Source organism: Polyodon spathula, chromosome 3 (assembly GCF_017654505.1).
Source record: "Polyodon spathula isolate WHYD16114869_AA chromosome 3, ASM1765450v1, whole genome shotgun sequence".
Taxonomy (NCBI): domain Eukaryota; kingdom Metazoa; phylum Chordata; class Actinopteri; order Acipenseriformes; family Polyodontidae; genus Polyodon; species Polyodon spathula.
The window spans coordinates 19753537-19770387 of record NC_054536.1 but is presented as its reverse complement, the minus strand read 5'-3'; the positions used below and the strand labels follow the sequence as shown (position 1 = coordinate 19770387).

General features: G+C 39.2%; 1 protein-coding gene across 7 annotated transcripts in view; it reads left to right on the top strand.

Moving 5' to 3' along the window:
• The window catches only part of LOC121312824 (SWI/SNF-related matrix-associated actin-dependent regulator of chromatin subfamily D member 3-like), a 67631-nt gene that overhangs the window by 38431 nt on the left and 12349 nt on the right, over positions 1 to 16851 (top strand). For 4 of the 7 annotated variants that reach the window (XM_041244628.1, XM_041244629.1, XM_041244624.1 and 1 more), the window contains exons 2-7: positions 5828 to 6018; positions 6747 to 6789; positions 7036 to 7074; positions 9255 to 9377; positions 12014 to 12136; positions 13186 to 13281. In XM_041244628.1, coding sequence (XP_041100562.1) covers positions 5837 to 6018; positions 6747 to 6789; positions 7036 to 7074; positions 9255 to 9377; positions 12014 to 12136; positions 13186 to 13281 — 606 coding nt within the window. In that variant the 5' untranslated portion in view covers positions 5828 to 5836. Of the gene's footprint in view, positions 1 to 5827; positions 6019 to 6746; positions 6790 to 7035; positions 7075 to 8959; positions 9024 to 9254; positions 9378 to 12013; positions 12137 to 13185; positions 13282 to 16851 lie in introns of all 7 variants that reach the window. The other 3 variants (XM_041244623.1, XM_041244625.1, XM_041244626.1) reach the window with 2 other exon arrangements.

Genomic DNA, 16851 nt, shown 5'->3' with positions numbered 1-16851 from the left:
AGATGTGTCTTTGTGTGTTTTGTTTAAGGAAAAGCATACAACTGAAGTACTGTATCTTGTTTCTATTGGAAACAGGATGGGGGGTATCCCATTATCCCCCAGCACTCAGCTCTAACCCCTGGGCTATATTGTAGAAAGATCCTTTAACAGCAGTTGGTACGGGGGAATGGTAATGGTTACACCATTTTTTCATGGACCTTTCTGGCACATAAGTAACATGGCACTAACTTTATTCACAGTATAGAAATTCTAGAAATGCAGTGAAAAGGTAATATTGAGGACCAGTTTGCCACCATATCTTTCACATTTGTATAAAAACGGTAAGAGGAATTCAAATCTGTGTAGTGAGGGTTTTGTTTCTTGAGGGACACTTTACTCTGGGACTTTAAATGGGTCTTAATAAGAAGAGCAAAGGCAAACTGATATTGTCTACATGCAAGTTCTAAAAAGAAAAAGAAAACCAGAAGCTAACCCGTGACACCACTCCCCCCCCCCCCCCCCCCCCCCCCCCGTTAGCAAATCAGGTGCTACAAAGTAGGGTGTCATAACAAAGTATTTTGACACTTACACGTCAACACACATTCTCTCTTTATGCTCACTCAGCAGTCAAAAATTGATGCTTAGGTGGTGTGAAGTAACTGAATAGCTTTTGCTCCTAATGGTAAAGCAGCACGAGTGTGTTTTAGTGAGGGTCTGTTCGGATTAGAATAGTAAAATAAGCAACCATTTTAGAATTGTGCTTGCCTACAATTCTAGTGCTTGCCTACAATTCTATTACTTGAAACTCTGCACCTGGTTCTGGGTTTTAGAACTACCCTCAGTTAAGTTATATTAGGTCGAAATTTGTATTGAGAAAGCCACAGCAGTCATACACCTCAACTGTCAGTTCCATCATAATTTATTGACAGGGACAGTTTAATTTTAAATCTACTTCTAAAGCTGTTTTTTTTGTTTAACAGTGTTTATAAACATTCTCTTAAGTTAATCAGTGCTTTGAAAAATGAGACTAGACTAATAATAGCCACCTAAAAAACATGTTTCAAACAAGAACAGAACACACATTTACTTTGAGTTTTGTGAATAGGGCCCTGTACAGAAGTACACTTACTTTCATGTAACTGCCGCAGTTGCACCACCAGCATGTTGCTATCTAGCTGAAGAGACATAAATTAAACTGCACAGGCAACTACAGAGGTTTTGTAAACCTGCTGCTAGTTTCACAACCCCCCTCAATCACATCTTGAGTGACATGTTTTCACCGTGCAGTACACTGGCATCACATGTGTTACTCAGAGGAATTCTCAGTACGTTGTACAACAGATTAGCCTTGAACAGGTTTCAATGCAATAAGAATCTCAGCCTCGCTTGACAACAGACATAACTGGGTGAAAAGCCAGAATTGCTTCAAGGTAACACTCCACCCTGATTCCATTGTGGCTTTATCAAAGCCTTTTCAGCTTTTAAGGTTGCAACTCAGCTGTTAACATGCTGCTCTGCATGCTATGCTTTGTCTGAATAGACAGCGTTCTACTAATACATCATAGTACAGGTACATTGACAGTGCCAAGCACATAGGAAACTGAACTACTGAACACTGAACATGCAGCACATATTTTAGTTTCCAGGGCTATTCATAAATAGTATGTCATATTTTTTTGTATTGCACAAAATGTTTGAATTAGGCTGTGCCGTTGGTGTGACATTGTTGTGTGGGTTTCCTTTTTTAAAGTGTATGTAACAGGATGGCTAAAAGTGACAACGGCCCAGACCAGAAAAGTGACAGACACAGGTATTTGTGGGGTTGAAAGTGCTGGTGCGCCTTTTTTATTCAGAAACTAAATAAATATTTAAACAATAACACTGCTCACCGAGCAAAAATAAAAGGTTTAAAATAAAACAGTCGAACACAAACAGAATAAACAAAAGCAAAACCTAACTCCCTTGAAGGAGTGCTAACTTGTGAAGTTTTAAAGTAATAAACTGGATGGCTAAGCCGTTTACCAGTATTAAACATATACTGATGCAGAAAAGAAACGCAACACTCAGATGTTCCGCCACTCTTCCTGTGCAGCTGCAGCCAGCTGGTGAAGGTTGGCTGGTCGTGGTTGTCTCCTGTGGATGGCACTGGCGATTTGGTCCCACAGATGTTCTATTGGACTCAGGTCAGGCGAAAAACCTGGCCACGGCAAGACCATGACATTGTTTTCTAGAAGTCGCGCAATTGTAATCCTAGCATCCTGCTGGAAAATGGACACCTCCATATTGGCTTGCAGGAATGGAAAAACATTGCCTCAAGGACTTTGTCAATGTATCGCTGAGCAGTAAGGTTGCCCTCAATCTGCACCAAAGGCAATCTTGTGTTAAAGGAGATTCCTCCCTACATCATTACACTTCCACTGGTCCACTGGTTGGCTTGAACAACACAACAGTCAGCATAACGCCCACCACGACTTCTCCTCACACACGTTGTCTTCTTTCAGGTCTGTCAAGGGCAAAACGGCATTCATCAGTGAATAAAACACTCCACACACTCTCTGCCGCCACCTCAGATGTTCTCTAGCCCACAGAAGACAGCGATTTCGTCTGTCAGCTGTCAACGTGTTACCCGTGAACAGCCTTCGAGCATGCAAATCATTTTCATGCAGACAGCAAGCTGCAGTCATTCTGCTGATACGCAGGTTATTTATTCCTGGAATTTCTTGTGCTGGAACCACTGCAATATATATATATATATATATGCATATAAAAAGTCTACACCCCCTTTCAAAATGTTCACCTTTTGTTGCCTAATAGCCTGAAATTAAAATGCATTAAAATTGTTTTTTTTATTGTTTTTTTTTTTTAATTATCTACACATCTAATTTGTAGAAAATTAATTAAAAATAAAAACTGAAATTGCTTGGTCGACCCCCCTTTTAATAGCAATCCCAAATTTGCTCAGGTGTAACCAATTGCCTTCAAAATCACACACCATGTTAAGTGGCCTCCACCTGTGTTAAATTGTAGTGGTTCATATGATTTTCCCTCTGTTGGGCAGTGCATTTCAAAGCAAAGACTCATGAGCACCAAGGCGCTTTCAAAAGAACTCTAGGACAAAGTTGTTGAAAGGCACAGATCAGGGGATGAGTATAAAAAAAAATCTAATGCCTTGAATTTCCCTTGGAGCACGGTCAAGACGATTATTAAGAAGTGGAAGGTGTATGGCACCACCAAGACCCTGCCTAGATCAGGCCATCCCTCCAAACTGGATGACCGAGCAAGAAGGAGACTGATCAGAGAGGCTACCAAGAGGCCAATGGCAACTTTGCAACTTTGCTACATGCTTTTATGGCCAAGACATGTGAAAGGGTGCATGTCACAACAATATCCCAAGCACTCCACAAATCTGGCCTGTATGGCAAGAAGGAAGCCATTACTCAAGAAAGCCCACCTTGAATCCCGTTTGAAGTATGCAAAAAAAGCCATGTGGCAAAAAGTTTTGTGGTCTGACAAAACTAAAAGGGAACTTTTAGGCCTAAATGCAAAGCATTTGTTTGGTGCAAACCCAACACAGCGCATCACCCAAAGAACACTATCCCTACTGTGAAGCATGCTGGTGGCATCATGTTATGGGGATGTTTCACATCTGCAGGGACTGGGGCACGTGTCAGGATAGAAGGGAAAATGAATGGAGCAAAGTACAGAGAAGTCCTTGAGAAAAACCTGCTGCCCTCTGCAAGGAAGCTGAAACTGGGGCGGAAGTTCAACTTTCAGAATGACAACAACCCAAAGCACACATCCAAAGCTACACTGGAGTGGCTAAGGAACAAAAAAGTAAATGTCCTTGAGTGGCCCAGTCAGAGCCCCAACCTAAATCCAATTGAAAATTTGTGGCATGACTTGAAGATTGCTGTACATCAACGCTCCCCAAGTAACTTGACAGAGCTTGAATAGTTTTGTAAAGAAGAATGGTTAAATATTGCCAAATCTAGGTGTGCAAAGTTGGTAGAGACCTATCCCCACAGACTCACAGCTGTAATTGCTGCCAAAGGTGCTTTCATCAAGTATTAACTCATAAGTTGAAAAAAAATATTCATTTAAATGCATGAAACTCTGAGTCACTGACACACAAAATGTGAAAAAAAAGTTAAGTGGGGTGTAGACTTTCTATAGGCACTGTGAAAGTATGGTAAAGCATAGATAACACTATGTAACACCATTTTTGTTCCTGGGTAGTAAGTGTTATTTCCTAATTGCTTATGCCTCAAAAGCATAGAAAATGGCTATTATTCCCCACAAACTTTGCTTTTATGACCAGGACAGTGATATTTCAAAATATCACTATTTCCAATGGGAAAACAGGCAAATGTGTAAATACAGTATAATCGTAAATCTCGAAAAACTACTCACTTCTAAATCTCTAAAGTCATTTTTATATTACTTTAGTATAAATACATGTTAATTTGGATTCATATATTGTTTTTTTCTGACTTTATGTGAACGAAAAGACACACATTTGCCTGTTTTCTCATTGGAAATAGTGATATTTTGAAATATCACTGTCCTGGTCACAAAAGCAAAGTTTGCGGGGAATAATAACCATTTTCTATGCTTTTGAGGCATAAGCAATTAGGAAATAACACTTACTACCCAGGAACAAAAAAATAAATAAAATTGTTACACGGTGTAATCACTGGAAAGCCCAGAAAAATATGGTAAAGCAGATTAAAAAACAAACCAGTAGTTTCATAATATTTTTTTAAGCCCTTCGATGCTTTCTGTCCTTTCCCCTGCTTGAAAGTATTTCAGCAAATAAGAATGCCCCTGAAACACTCCCCATATAAAAGTTCACAGTGGTAGATCTGCACTGTAATGTTGCGGTTCCCCTATGCTTGATGCATTTACTGCGGTTTACCACAGTTTGTTGTGCTTTAACATACTTTAATATTAATTCTTTGCCATGATAATTAATATTAGATAACACATAATTAACATTAGGTAATGCGTTGTGTGGAAGGTGTTGTATAAAATATGTTGTCATGCGTTGAGCAATTCTGATTGCACAAACATAAGAGACACCCAACGTGTTAACCTGTGTTCGTTTATAGTTAGCAAATATATCACATCTCATTTCTTCCATTTACCCTTTCCGTGTTCCAAACAGCCAAAAATGCATAGTTCAGTGCCTTCCACTCATAAAATGCCACTATTATTGGTGCTGAATTGCTTAGTAGTTCTTTACTTTAAGCAGCTTCCGAATAATCCTGTATAAATACGCATATAAGTGAAAGCAGGCCCCGCCCCCTCTCATCTTGGCTTTCACAGTTGCAGATGTTTGAGTGGCGGCTGGCAGGTGGCAGTGAGACTCTCCCAGCTGTTTCACTAACAAGTCAGGTCCGGGGGGGGGGGGGGGGGGAGGGGGGAGGGGGGGGGGGGGGGGGTTTTTCGCGAAGTGGTCCCACTCTCTTAGCTCGAGGTCACATAACGTAACTGTTAGATTTTTCCTGTAAAAAGCTTTGGAATTGGTTGTTTACAAAGAAACACCAACAAAACAATTCATGGGCAGACACAAAAGCTTGAGAAGTTACATGGAAATCAAAGGTGTATATAAAAAAAAAATGACAGTATTTCAACTGCCGCCATGAAAAGTTCTGTCAGAACAGAATCTGTAATGGGCAAGGGAAGTAAAGGAATGGTTAGTGGGACCTACATTGAAAGCATGGAGAATGAAAACAGCATGATTCTGTCGTTAAAGTGCATATATATTTTTGGTTTAGATGTCCTTCCTTACTATTGTTCTGTTCCTCTCACCCTGCTAACCTTTGTTCATGTTGTCTCCTCCTTGCAGCGTCCGGGGATGCCCTCTGGAGCTCGAATGCCCCATCAAGGGGCCCCCATGGGCCCTCCAGGACCACCATATGGAGGGAGTCCCTCTGTTCGCCCTGGGATGCCAAACACAGTCATGGAGCCCACAAGAAAGCGCCCGGCCACCTCCCAGCAGGCTCAACAACAGCAGGCAGCACAGAACCGAGCCAGAAAGTGAGTAACTGCAGTCAGCTAACAAGCACTGAAAAGCACCATGCTCAGAAGAGCAAAGGACACAATACCTTCTCGGCTCTCCTTTTTTGATCCCCTTTCTCGGTAAAAATAAACGCAGAATGAGTGCATGCTGTGTTGCATTACAGACTCTGATCCCTGCAGGTGAAGTAAGATTAGACACAAGTAAAAAAAAAAAAAATAAAGTAAGAAAATTAAATCTCAACCCGTAATTTATAAAGAGACCTTCGTATTACTGAACATGTGACATAAACCATAATTCACTACAGTTTGGAGAAGTTGCTTAGAGTCTGTGCATTGTATTTGTAGCTTTTGAATAATAAATATATTATTCAATATAAACATATAAGGATGGATATTCAAAAAGTAGCCTCAGTAATAGAATGACAGTTTTGGTGTTTGAATTTTCTACAGGATTGAAAAATCTATACATTTTAAAAAGCTATGTTGAACTGAAAATAAATTGGTTGTGTTGCAGTCTCACACAGACACACACAGTCTGCAGTGTGACAGCATGGGCTCTTGACCTCCCATTCTCAGTTTTTTAAAAATCGAAAAGCTTCTGCTGCCTTCAGTGGAGAGTTACAGTACACACAGCTGGGGAACAATGTCTGGATGTGTCCCAGTAATTTAGCAGATGGCCTGTGTACTCTGCTATCTGTCACCATAGTAACATTCTCTTTTTTATTTCTTTTTTTTTTTTCCTGTAGCGCCAAGAGGAGGAAAATGGCAGACAAGATTCTCCCTCAGAGGGTGAGCTCCCTGAAAAAATAAAATAATTATGGGGTTTTATTTTAAACTGTTAGGGTAGGGGTCCGTAGGGCCGACTATTTAAAGGATGTTACTGGGAGAAGTATGGTAAGTAGTGTGTGTGTGTGAGTGTGAGTGTGTGTGCATGTGCGTGTGCGTGTGTGTGTTTGGGGGAGGGGCAGGGTTGCTAAATGTTTTGGTAGTAGATTGCTTACTGGTTTTGAGATTCTTAAGAGGCTGTCGTTTCAGATTCCAGGGGATCACAGAAGGAACAGGGTGTTTTGCAAGGTATAGAAATACCTAATTTGTCATAGCCGTAGCAAAGTATTATTAATAGGACATGATTCCGAATTTAAAAGTTGTGCTGCACTGTAGAGTTTTCCTTCCAGTTTTTTAAAGGTTTTTATTTTTCTGTTTATTGACTGATTTCTTTACAGCACTGTGGGGTTCATGAACATTCACATCTCGATTTTTTAAAAACATGCTCTAGAGATGCAAGGACAAGCACATAACGAGCAGATAGCCTTCCCGACTTACTGTCTTTATGCCTGTGTGCAAAACAAGTAATTTCTTACTCTCTACTGGCAGAGTCCTCTGTAAAACGAGTTAGGTTTGGTCTCAGCCCAGTTCACTAAACACCTTTATTATACCTTGGTGCTGCAAAGGATTTGGGAAATACCCATCATCAGCAAAGTATGGACATTTTAAAATGGGGCTGACTGATTCAGCTAAACAATACAGGCACTTTGTTATACTTTGTTCTTTGGTGCTATTTTGTCAAACTTCCTGATATAACAGGAGACTATGAGTATTAATATTGAATGCGCTTTTGCTTTAAAACATATTTTATATCCTTAAATTCAATCAAAAAAGAGATACAGCACCTGTGTTATTACTGTGTTCTACAGAGACATGTATTGAAACTTTACAGATATGTTGAATCTGTGTGTGTTTTAAATGAAAGACTTTATTAATGGTAATGCAAGTAGAGTATTTTTGTTTACAGAGTGGCATATTCAGGGCGTGTCCTATTACCTTAGGAAGTTTGATTGAGCAGCGCCATAGAACAGGGAAATAAGGATTAAATTGAATCAGACTAAGTAGTAAAATAGAGAATTATAATAGTTTGCTCGATCGATTCATCTTCATAAACAATAAGCAGTCGAGAGGCAATGGCTGCTTGATTGTGTGGAATCTTGCATTTATGAAAAAATCTATTCTAAAGAACAGTAATGACTTTGAGCTGCATCTGACCACAGGACCATATTCACAGAGTTCTGGTTCCCTTAACCCACTCTTACCCCCAAACCCCAATCTGCTATCATTAACAAATACATAGATGCAGTAAATCCATACTGCAGTCACTGCATAATGTCACTTAATTTAAAAGTGCATTGTACATCAAATGCAGTAAGATGTTACAATTTAGGCTTTTGATGCAATAATGTGTCATAGGAATACGAAAGTCTTTTAAATGTATTTTAATAAGCTTTCTGAGGTTTTTATATGTATCATACCCCTGTGACCAATATAAAGGGAAGTGCAAACACATTTTTCTTGATACTGATGTGCAGTAAAGGCAGGTGCCCAGCATTGCATCATGAGACCATTCACTGAAAGAAGAATGAAGAATCAGGCAGCTCGAGTTTATACTAGTTACAGAAAGACTAGAACAAGCATTAGTATCTAGAAACATTTTCACGGCTGAAGCAAGGTGACAGTTTTTGTGTACTGACCATTGCCAGCTCCATGTTTAACACTGGCTGATAACAGACCTCAGATTTTGTGCAACTGCAGTTGTCAAGTGAATTACTTAATCTGAAATCCATTAACACAGATGGGCTAAATCCCTAAATGTACTGCAAGGTCTGTTTAGAATGATTTCAGTAAAAAGTGACCACTTTTTCAATCGTGAAAAGTCTTACTGATATTGCCTACTAACAGCTGTTGTAGTCTTTCTTAATCCATATCAACAATATGCAATTGGAATAGAGCCCTCTGCCTCGTTTATTCATGATATCATTTACCCGAGGCAGCACAGGCATTGTGGTTCTATTCTCTATTTTGCCTATGCATCACCATGCATCAGCTTGTATTTCTTCATTCTGAATGTAGGACCTGCTAGGGCAGAGCATTGTGATACTGGTCCTTGAATTCCGTTGTTTCTTTGCAGATCAGGCTCGTGGGTGACTTTCACAGACATGCACCCCAGTAAGCACTGCAGTTTAGGATATCATGTGAGTCCTTGGGAACTGAATTTTGTGATCTGAAAATGGTTTTCCGTGAACGAGATGTTTGCAGAGCAAATACCTTCTCTGCTCATTGTGCATCCTTTTGGGGGTCTGAACTTCTGCAGAGCAGCGTTTTGGAAACCAGATTGTAGGAGTCGGGATTAATAGCTTAAGAAAATAACTAAAGAAGGGTGTCCATTATAATGTCTGTCACTTCCCATTCCAACCATCCAACAGATCCGTGAGTTGGTTCCAGAGTCCCAGGCCTACATGGATCTCCTGGCTTTCGAGCGAAAACTGGACCAAACTATTATGAGGAAACGCGTGGATATCCAGGAAGCCCTGAAGAGACCAATGAAGGCGAGTGGCAGAGTATTTTGCACCTGTTTTCATGCACCATGCTGTGGTTTATTTCCTATTTGCAAGGAGCAAACATGTAGAATATTCTGGGAGATATGGTCTGAATTAAAAATGGACCTTTTGTTTGTATTACGTTGATACAATGATCAGCCACAGGTTCAATATGATAGTCTATGTCCTTCTGTGCACGATACATATCAGAAAACAGACGTGGTTTGTTTTCTGAACAGATTCCCCTAGCCTTTTTCGAGCTTGTTTGTTATAAATAGGGGTTCTGGTTTTGCGTTTTTTTATTTTTTTACTGTTAAAAATTCCCTGTCTCAATGCCTCAGCATTCCAGAAGAGTACATTGTGAAAATGCTGTAACTGAAAGAAACAGTAAATTCACTTTTTAAACGGTATAAAAAAAAAGACCACTGAAAAAGTGCCCAGCCATTTAAAGTGGAAATAGTTTCAAGAAACAATTGGGGCAACCTTGACCCCTACCACTTTTACAGTCATGCCTATTTGCTTGTTTGTTACACATAAATAAAATACATTCTTTTTTTTTTTTAAGTTTGCAATATAAACCCTGTGTGGGAATCAAACCCAGACATGCTTCCAATGCAGCTTGCAATACAGATGCCCTAGTTTTCACAACACAAAGATTGTCCTTCCATTTTACAATATTTGCAGGTAGTATAGCATATAGCAGTAAAGTTACAGTTTTTAACAAGTGATAAGGCAAACAAGATTTTGTGAATAACGGTTATGTATTATCCCGATTGTATTGAAAGCCTTCATCTGATTTTGCAAACTATCTTAATAAGCTTAATCCGTTCATTTAGTATATTTTCATGTTTAGGAAGTAGTACTCAGGGAGATGGTGTTGAATTCTGAAAATGTTTATTTTATTTGAAACTACAGAGAATTCCTGTCGGGCCAGAATTCATGGCACCAAAATAATAACCCTGCGTTTTAGTCTTGGCACTTTCACTGCATATTCTCTTCGGTCACAGCTCACACGCTCGCTCAGTCACACCCACAGTTTCTCATTCAAGTTCAGCGCTGGACTGTCTCCAGTCCCCAAGCACCAATGCACCCCCGTATATAACCTCTTATTGTTTCCTACCGCTGTACAGCTCATCAGCCAGTCACATCCATGCTCTACAACCCCCGAAAACAACAACACACATTCTCCCCACTCATTCACTCACTCCCCCTTCCCAGAGTGACACGTCCCCTTACAATACATGTAACATATAAAAGACAGACAACAAACTGAACAGACAACAAGTCCTGCAACAAAGCAATTGTCCGGGTCATTACAGTATATTTTTTGATGACCTTTATGTACAAAAATCTTCACAGGTATACAGTTGAACAATAATTATTGAGTATTTATTTTCATTTCATGCGTATTAAATGACAGTGTTTATATGACAGTGAAAAATAAATAAATATCAGGATAGATAAAGAAAAAAATAAATGTCTAGTTATTGATTTATGTATTCATTTATTTCAATATTTATTAATTTAACCAAATATATAGGCTAGCCTTCAGATAGCTAATTCTCAGAAAAACGTACGTTCCTTTTCGTTTTTCGTATTTGTGGAGACCACAAATAGCGTTACTCTCATCACCCAGTATTGAGAGGAACCATACTTAATTGCGCCAGTAGGGACCACAGTGAGCGTTACACTGACAGGAAACTCTTAGAGTCTAGACTACTACCTACTACTACTACTCCTACTGACTACTTCAGGTCTCTTAAGAGTCAACCGACTGAAATAGTATGTTTTATGACGAAACGGAGTTGATTACGACACCGTGACAGTCAATGTGTTGTGTGAACGTTTGACTTGCAATATCAAAGTAGTTTTTAGGGTTGCGTGCAGTCTGGAAAAAGACCTTTTTTTTTATATTTATAAAAAAAAAAAATAAATATATATATATATATATATATATATATATCTATATATATAATATATATATATATTTGCACGACGTTTACAACGTCAAATGTTCAGTTTTATTCACAGAAATAATATATATTTATACTAATTGAGGCATAGTGTTAACAATCAGCGTTTCCCTTGTGTATTTCCATGTTGACAAAACAAGTTAATTGTCATTAAAAATCGTCTGTCCTGCAATATACATTGCATGGATAAAACTCCCTGGGAATTCCCTGGGATTTTTTTGGGTTCCTCTCAATGAACACAGTTTTGATACTGCTAAGTATTATTCTTTGCTTTACCTCTTAGCCGGCAAGGAATGCACATTACACAAGGGGTGTGTGTTTTACAAGGAATACACATTACACAAGGGGTGTGTGTTTTACAAGGAATGCACATTACGCGAGGGGTGTGTGTTTTACAAGGGGTGCACGTTACACAAGTATGTGAAATTAAACTGATCAGTCAAGCGCAAAATGCACGTCGGCCACGATATACTTCAGAAATAAGGATAACCACCCAAACGTTTATAGACAGTAAATAAAGCATAATCCCAGCCACTGTCCGACCCTGATATAATAATAAAGCAGCTGGTCACTCACATTCCTGTAGTTCAAAAATACTGTAGAAAAAAATATATAAAAAAATCTCTCTTTATCGGACTGACTAAATAATTACCATGTTGTTTAATGTTTCAGCAAAAGCGTAAGCTGAGGCTGTACATCTCCAATACTTTTAACCCTGCAAAACCAGACGCTGACGACTCTGATGGCAGCATTGCTTCCTGGGAACTGCGAGTGGAGGGGAAACTACTGGATGATGTGAGTTTGCTATCTATCTATCTATCTATCTATCTGTCTATCTATCTATCTGTCTAACTGTCTATCAATCTAAGCCACCAGTCCATGTACTTGATAAGTCCCACTTCAGTCCTATCCCTGCTGTTTATTGTTGCTCGCTCACTTACAAGACTTTGAAAAACCCAAAACACTCATATTAGCATTTTTGGCTTCAATTGATGTGTTCCTGGGCTAAACCGAAATACACAACTCTTTTGATAATAAGAACATAAGAATGTTTACAAACGAGAGGAGGCCATTCGGCCCATCTTGCTCGTTTGGTTGTTAGTAGCAATGTTTTTGCTACTAATGTCTTTATCTCCGTCCACCAGCTCAGCTGGGCACACCAGGCAGCTCCCTGTGCAGCGTACATGCACCTGGGGCTCTCACCACTCACAGTTTAGGCTTGAGTGCTTCACAGTGTACAGTGTAGACCACAAACTTTTGTTTCTATGAGAAAGGAAATGCCTTCAGTCAGTTTTGATGCAACCACATTACTGTTGGCAGCCAGTTAGCTAACTGTCAGTTAGTTCACTACCTGTCACTGAGAGGGTGGAGAATGGTGTTAGAACACACACCTGTTCAGTGACATCATGTGATATGAATTGTCATATAATATGAGTTTGGCTGGTCTCAGTGTACCATGGGCAGATATCGCCAACAATTATAAGTTAGGTAGTTCATCCATAACTATCAAAAACTCAGTGATAAGAAGTGCACGTTTTGGCAAGAAGTATTCATTAAAGACATTAAGTTAAAGGTCTAGTCCAAACGTTTGTCAAAGAAGTTTATTTTTAGTATTAATACATAATTACAATTTGGGACAGCAAAAATGAAGCAGTTTTGTATTGTGCACTTGCATTGGCTGCTCTTCATTGATCTCTCAAAATTTCTTATGAAATGAAAATTTCTCAGTGACACAACACATTGACAAAGTGCAGAATTCAGCTGGAATTCACAGTACCCAGCTGCCATAATACAGTGTGGTATGCTCTGTTAACCGGGCTTTGTTTGTGCCTGTGACCCTGCAGCCTAGCAAACTGAAGAGGAAGTTCTCCTCATTCTTCAAGAGCCTGGTGATTGAATTGGACAAGGACTTGTACGGGCCTGACAACCACCTGGTGGAGGTGAGACAAGATCTGGGACACAGTCTGTCTGTCTGTCTGTCTTCCTCTTAACAGGTACATCCACTACCCTGTGGAACAAACATGGTTTCATTTGTTTATGCATCAAGAATAGTTTTTTTGAAGACTACTTTAAAGATTCAGATATTTTATTGTTGTAAGTGTGAAGAAAGGGAGCAGGTAGTTATTATGTATTTTACACTGGATTTGAGTCTATTTTAATAATCTAAAAAGATGCACATCTTAATACCACCACCCGGACACCGTTAGCTCTCTGCTGCTGGCCTCTCTCCACGGTATCTGTTTTGTATTCAGTGATGCTAATGCGAGTGGCTGTACTTGCTATTGCATTCTCGACCATTAAAATAGACCTTGCTGTGTTAAGATCTTAGCTATCCTCGTCACTTGCAGTTTTATTTAGTTCAGGAGCAATTTTTATCATGTAAGTCAATACCCGAGGGTACACAGATAAGTAGCACATAGCACCAAAGACCAGTCAGCCAGTTATAAAAAGTTTCAGTCTCCATTTACATATGTTACAGTAAGAGTCCATAACTTAAATACTTTAAATCGTCTGTGTATATTATGGGAGCAAAACACAGTTAAGCAGCGTGATCGTTTCTACTAAAGCACTGTATTTATCAGAAAGTCATCCCTGGGTATTAAAGGTACCGGCTGAATTACTGAAATCTGTATATTAGTATTTATTTATTTTGAAATCACCAACTGCAATGCAGCTTTAGAAATATCAAACTCCTAAAAAGATGTTGCTTTATTTTATTATGCTAGTAGGCAAAATGATTGCTTGTGTATTGGATGCAGACACTCACAAGCATAGGCTATAGCCTGGCACAATATGGGTGTGTTTGATAAAAAAAAGATCCTGGAAGCAGAATTATTAATCAGCAAAATAGGTCAATATACATTTTCAAACTGGTGTATCCCCTTTATGTCTTTTATATTATATGGTCTGGGTTTACAAAAGAACGAATTAAACATGTTAAGATGATAATATACTGTGTCTTTAACCCTAATTAATATATGCTCTCGCACAGATAACAACTGTTGAGTGCTTATGAGTTTGGTGGCCTTTTTCTATACAATTTTTGAAACCAATGCTCATAATACCTAAGCTTAAGGCAGAAGGCAGAAAATGAATATATTCTATCCTTGCACAGCATCAACTAAGAAAAGGCAAAGAAGAATATAAAATCTGCCACAGAATCCTATTTAAAACTAGAAGGGAGTCTTGCCTATTATGAGAAATCCTGCTGGACTTATGCTTTTGGTGTAATGCTTTGTTATAACAATGTGCAATTCAACAATAGGAAGGCATATACAAATTAAAATCAAATCAATCCAACCAGCCAATCACAAGTAATAGAGGTGCAATCTTTTGTAGAAACAAATAAACATACTATGAAACAGAAATGTTGCTGATAGTTTGAAATCTCTTTTAAAATCTTTTTACTATGGCTTTTTAAGTTGTTTTTAGTTCTGTGTCTGTTCTTGTGATCCCCGAAAGACACTTTATAAAATCAATACATCATTATTATTATTATTATTATTATTATTATTATTATTATTAGTACAAGAAAATATATTTCTTAATCATCCTGAATTTCTCTCCTTTGTTGCCATGTGTATACACAGTGCATCTGTCTACTGTGTGTCATATGCAGTATGTCCTGCTTCTTTTTTAGTTACACACTTTCAAACTAGAACTTCCTACCCAGGAACATTCAGGATGCTAAAACTAGATACGTTCACGCTGGCTTATTTGTGAAATCTACTGCAGATCAGTTGTTTTTTTTTCCCAGTGAAACCTGAATTATCTAGCAGTTTCTGCTTAAGACGCTGATTAAAACAGGTATCTGCATATTCATGGTCTATGTCATTCACTGATATTGAAACAAAGAAAAGTGGGCACATTTTGTCTGAATCTTGAGCTGAAACAAGACAGTAAATAGCCCTTATAAAAGTTTACCACACTTTTTTCCCATGCTTTCCCCATGGTCATAATATGCATTTACCGTAATTTGCTCTGGTTTGCCATGTTTATTAGTATGCTTTACCATACCTCGCTGTTCTTTACAATGCTTGCCTATGCTTTACACTACTTTCAGTGCTTTATTACACTTTACTATGCTTTTACTGTGGTACACTTTTATAAGGGATTAGCTGGAAGTACCAATCCAGAGATTCTCATCCAGCAGAAACATACTGATTATCGTTTCCATTGGTAACGGCCTCTATGCGCATCGTAGTGTGGCACTGAGCTGTTCTTTCCCAGTGGTACGGAATCGTTCCTGCACAGCCCTCTTCCATTTGCTTCTGGTATCGCATATATGGTACCTGCACGACGGTGTCTGCATCTGCAGTCACCACTGACATTTGATTATATGCATGTGGAGGTGAAGTACAGTTAGTTTAAAAAAGAAAAGATTTTGACTGGCTAAAAAAAACAATTGTATCAAACCATTTTAATCCATTACATTGTATGTCACAAATAAAAAAGATTATGCTGACAAAGTAATTTTTTGACTTACTGTACTTAAAAGGAAAGCAGGGGTCAGTTGTTTTAGTTCATAATTCATAACTGCAGCCTGTTCTCATAAATACTTTTTTGGTCTTGCATGCCTCTCTTAAAGAGTAAGTAGCAGGGTTCCAGGAAAATGTAGCACTACACGTCCCCACGTGTTGCTACAACTGTTTGAATTACGTACCTGTAAGGACTCCCGAGTGGTGCATCTAGTAAAGGCACTCCGTGTGGAGTGCAGGATGCGCCCTATAGCCTGGATGTCGCTGGTTCGTGTCCAGGCTATTCTACTGCCGACCGTGGACGGGAGCTCCCAGGGCGCAGCGTACGATAGGCCAAGTGCCGCCCAGGGGGGAGGGCTTAGGTCGGCAGGAGTGTCCTCGGCTCACCACGCACCAGTGACCCGTGTAGACTTGCCAGCCATCTGCGGGCTTGCCTGTAAGCTGCCCAGAGCTGCTTTGTCCTCCGACGCTGTAGCTCTGGGTTGGCTGAATGGTGGGCCTGCTGAGTGAAAAGAAGCGGTCGGCTGACAGCACACGCTTCAGAGGACAGCGTGTGTTCATCTTCACCGCTCCCAAGTCAGCGCAGGGGTGGTAGTGGTGGGCTGAGCCTAAAAACAATTGGGATTTGAAATTGGGAGAAAAACAGGGTATAGATAAATAAATAAATAACATACCTGCAATTTTTCTTTTCATTGTTAACATCCTGACAACTTTTTACACTTCTAACTTTAAAGTCTGTCAACGCTATGGCTGCTCTAATGCACTGGGGTTGGAGAGCTTTCCCCTGAACAGTCGTATCAACACATGGAGACGTTTACCGCTATATTTTTCGGTACCCTGCTACTTACACTTTAATATCGTCAAAACAGGTATTTGTCAAATGTGAATTTTGATTTGGGATGTTGCTTTTTGTCTTTTCAAGAACAAGTTAGGATCGGTGTTGTAGGTCATAGGTAGCTAAAATAAAATGTATATTTGACTGGCCATTTTCAGTATATAAAAAGCAGGTTACAGCTAAGAATTAGCTAAAAA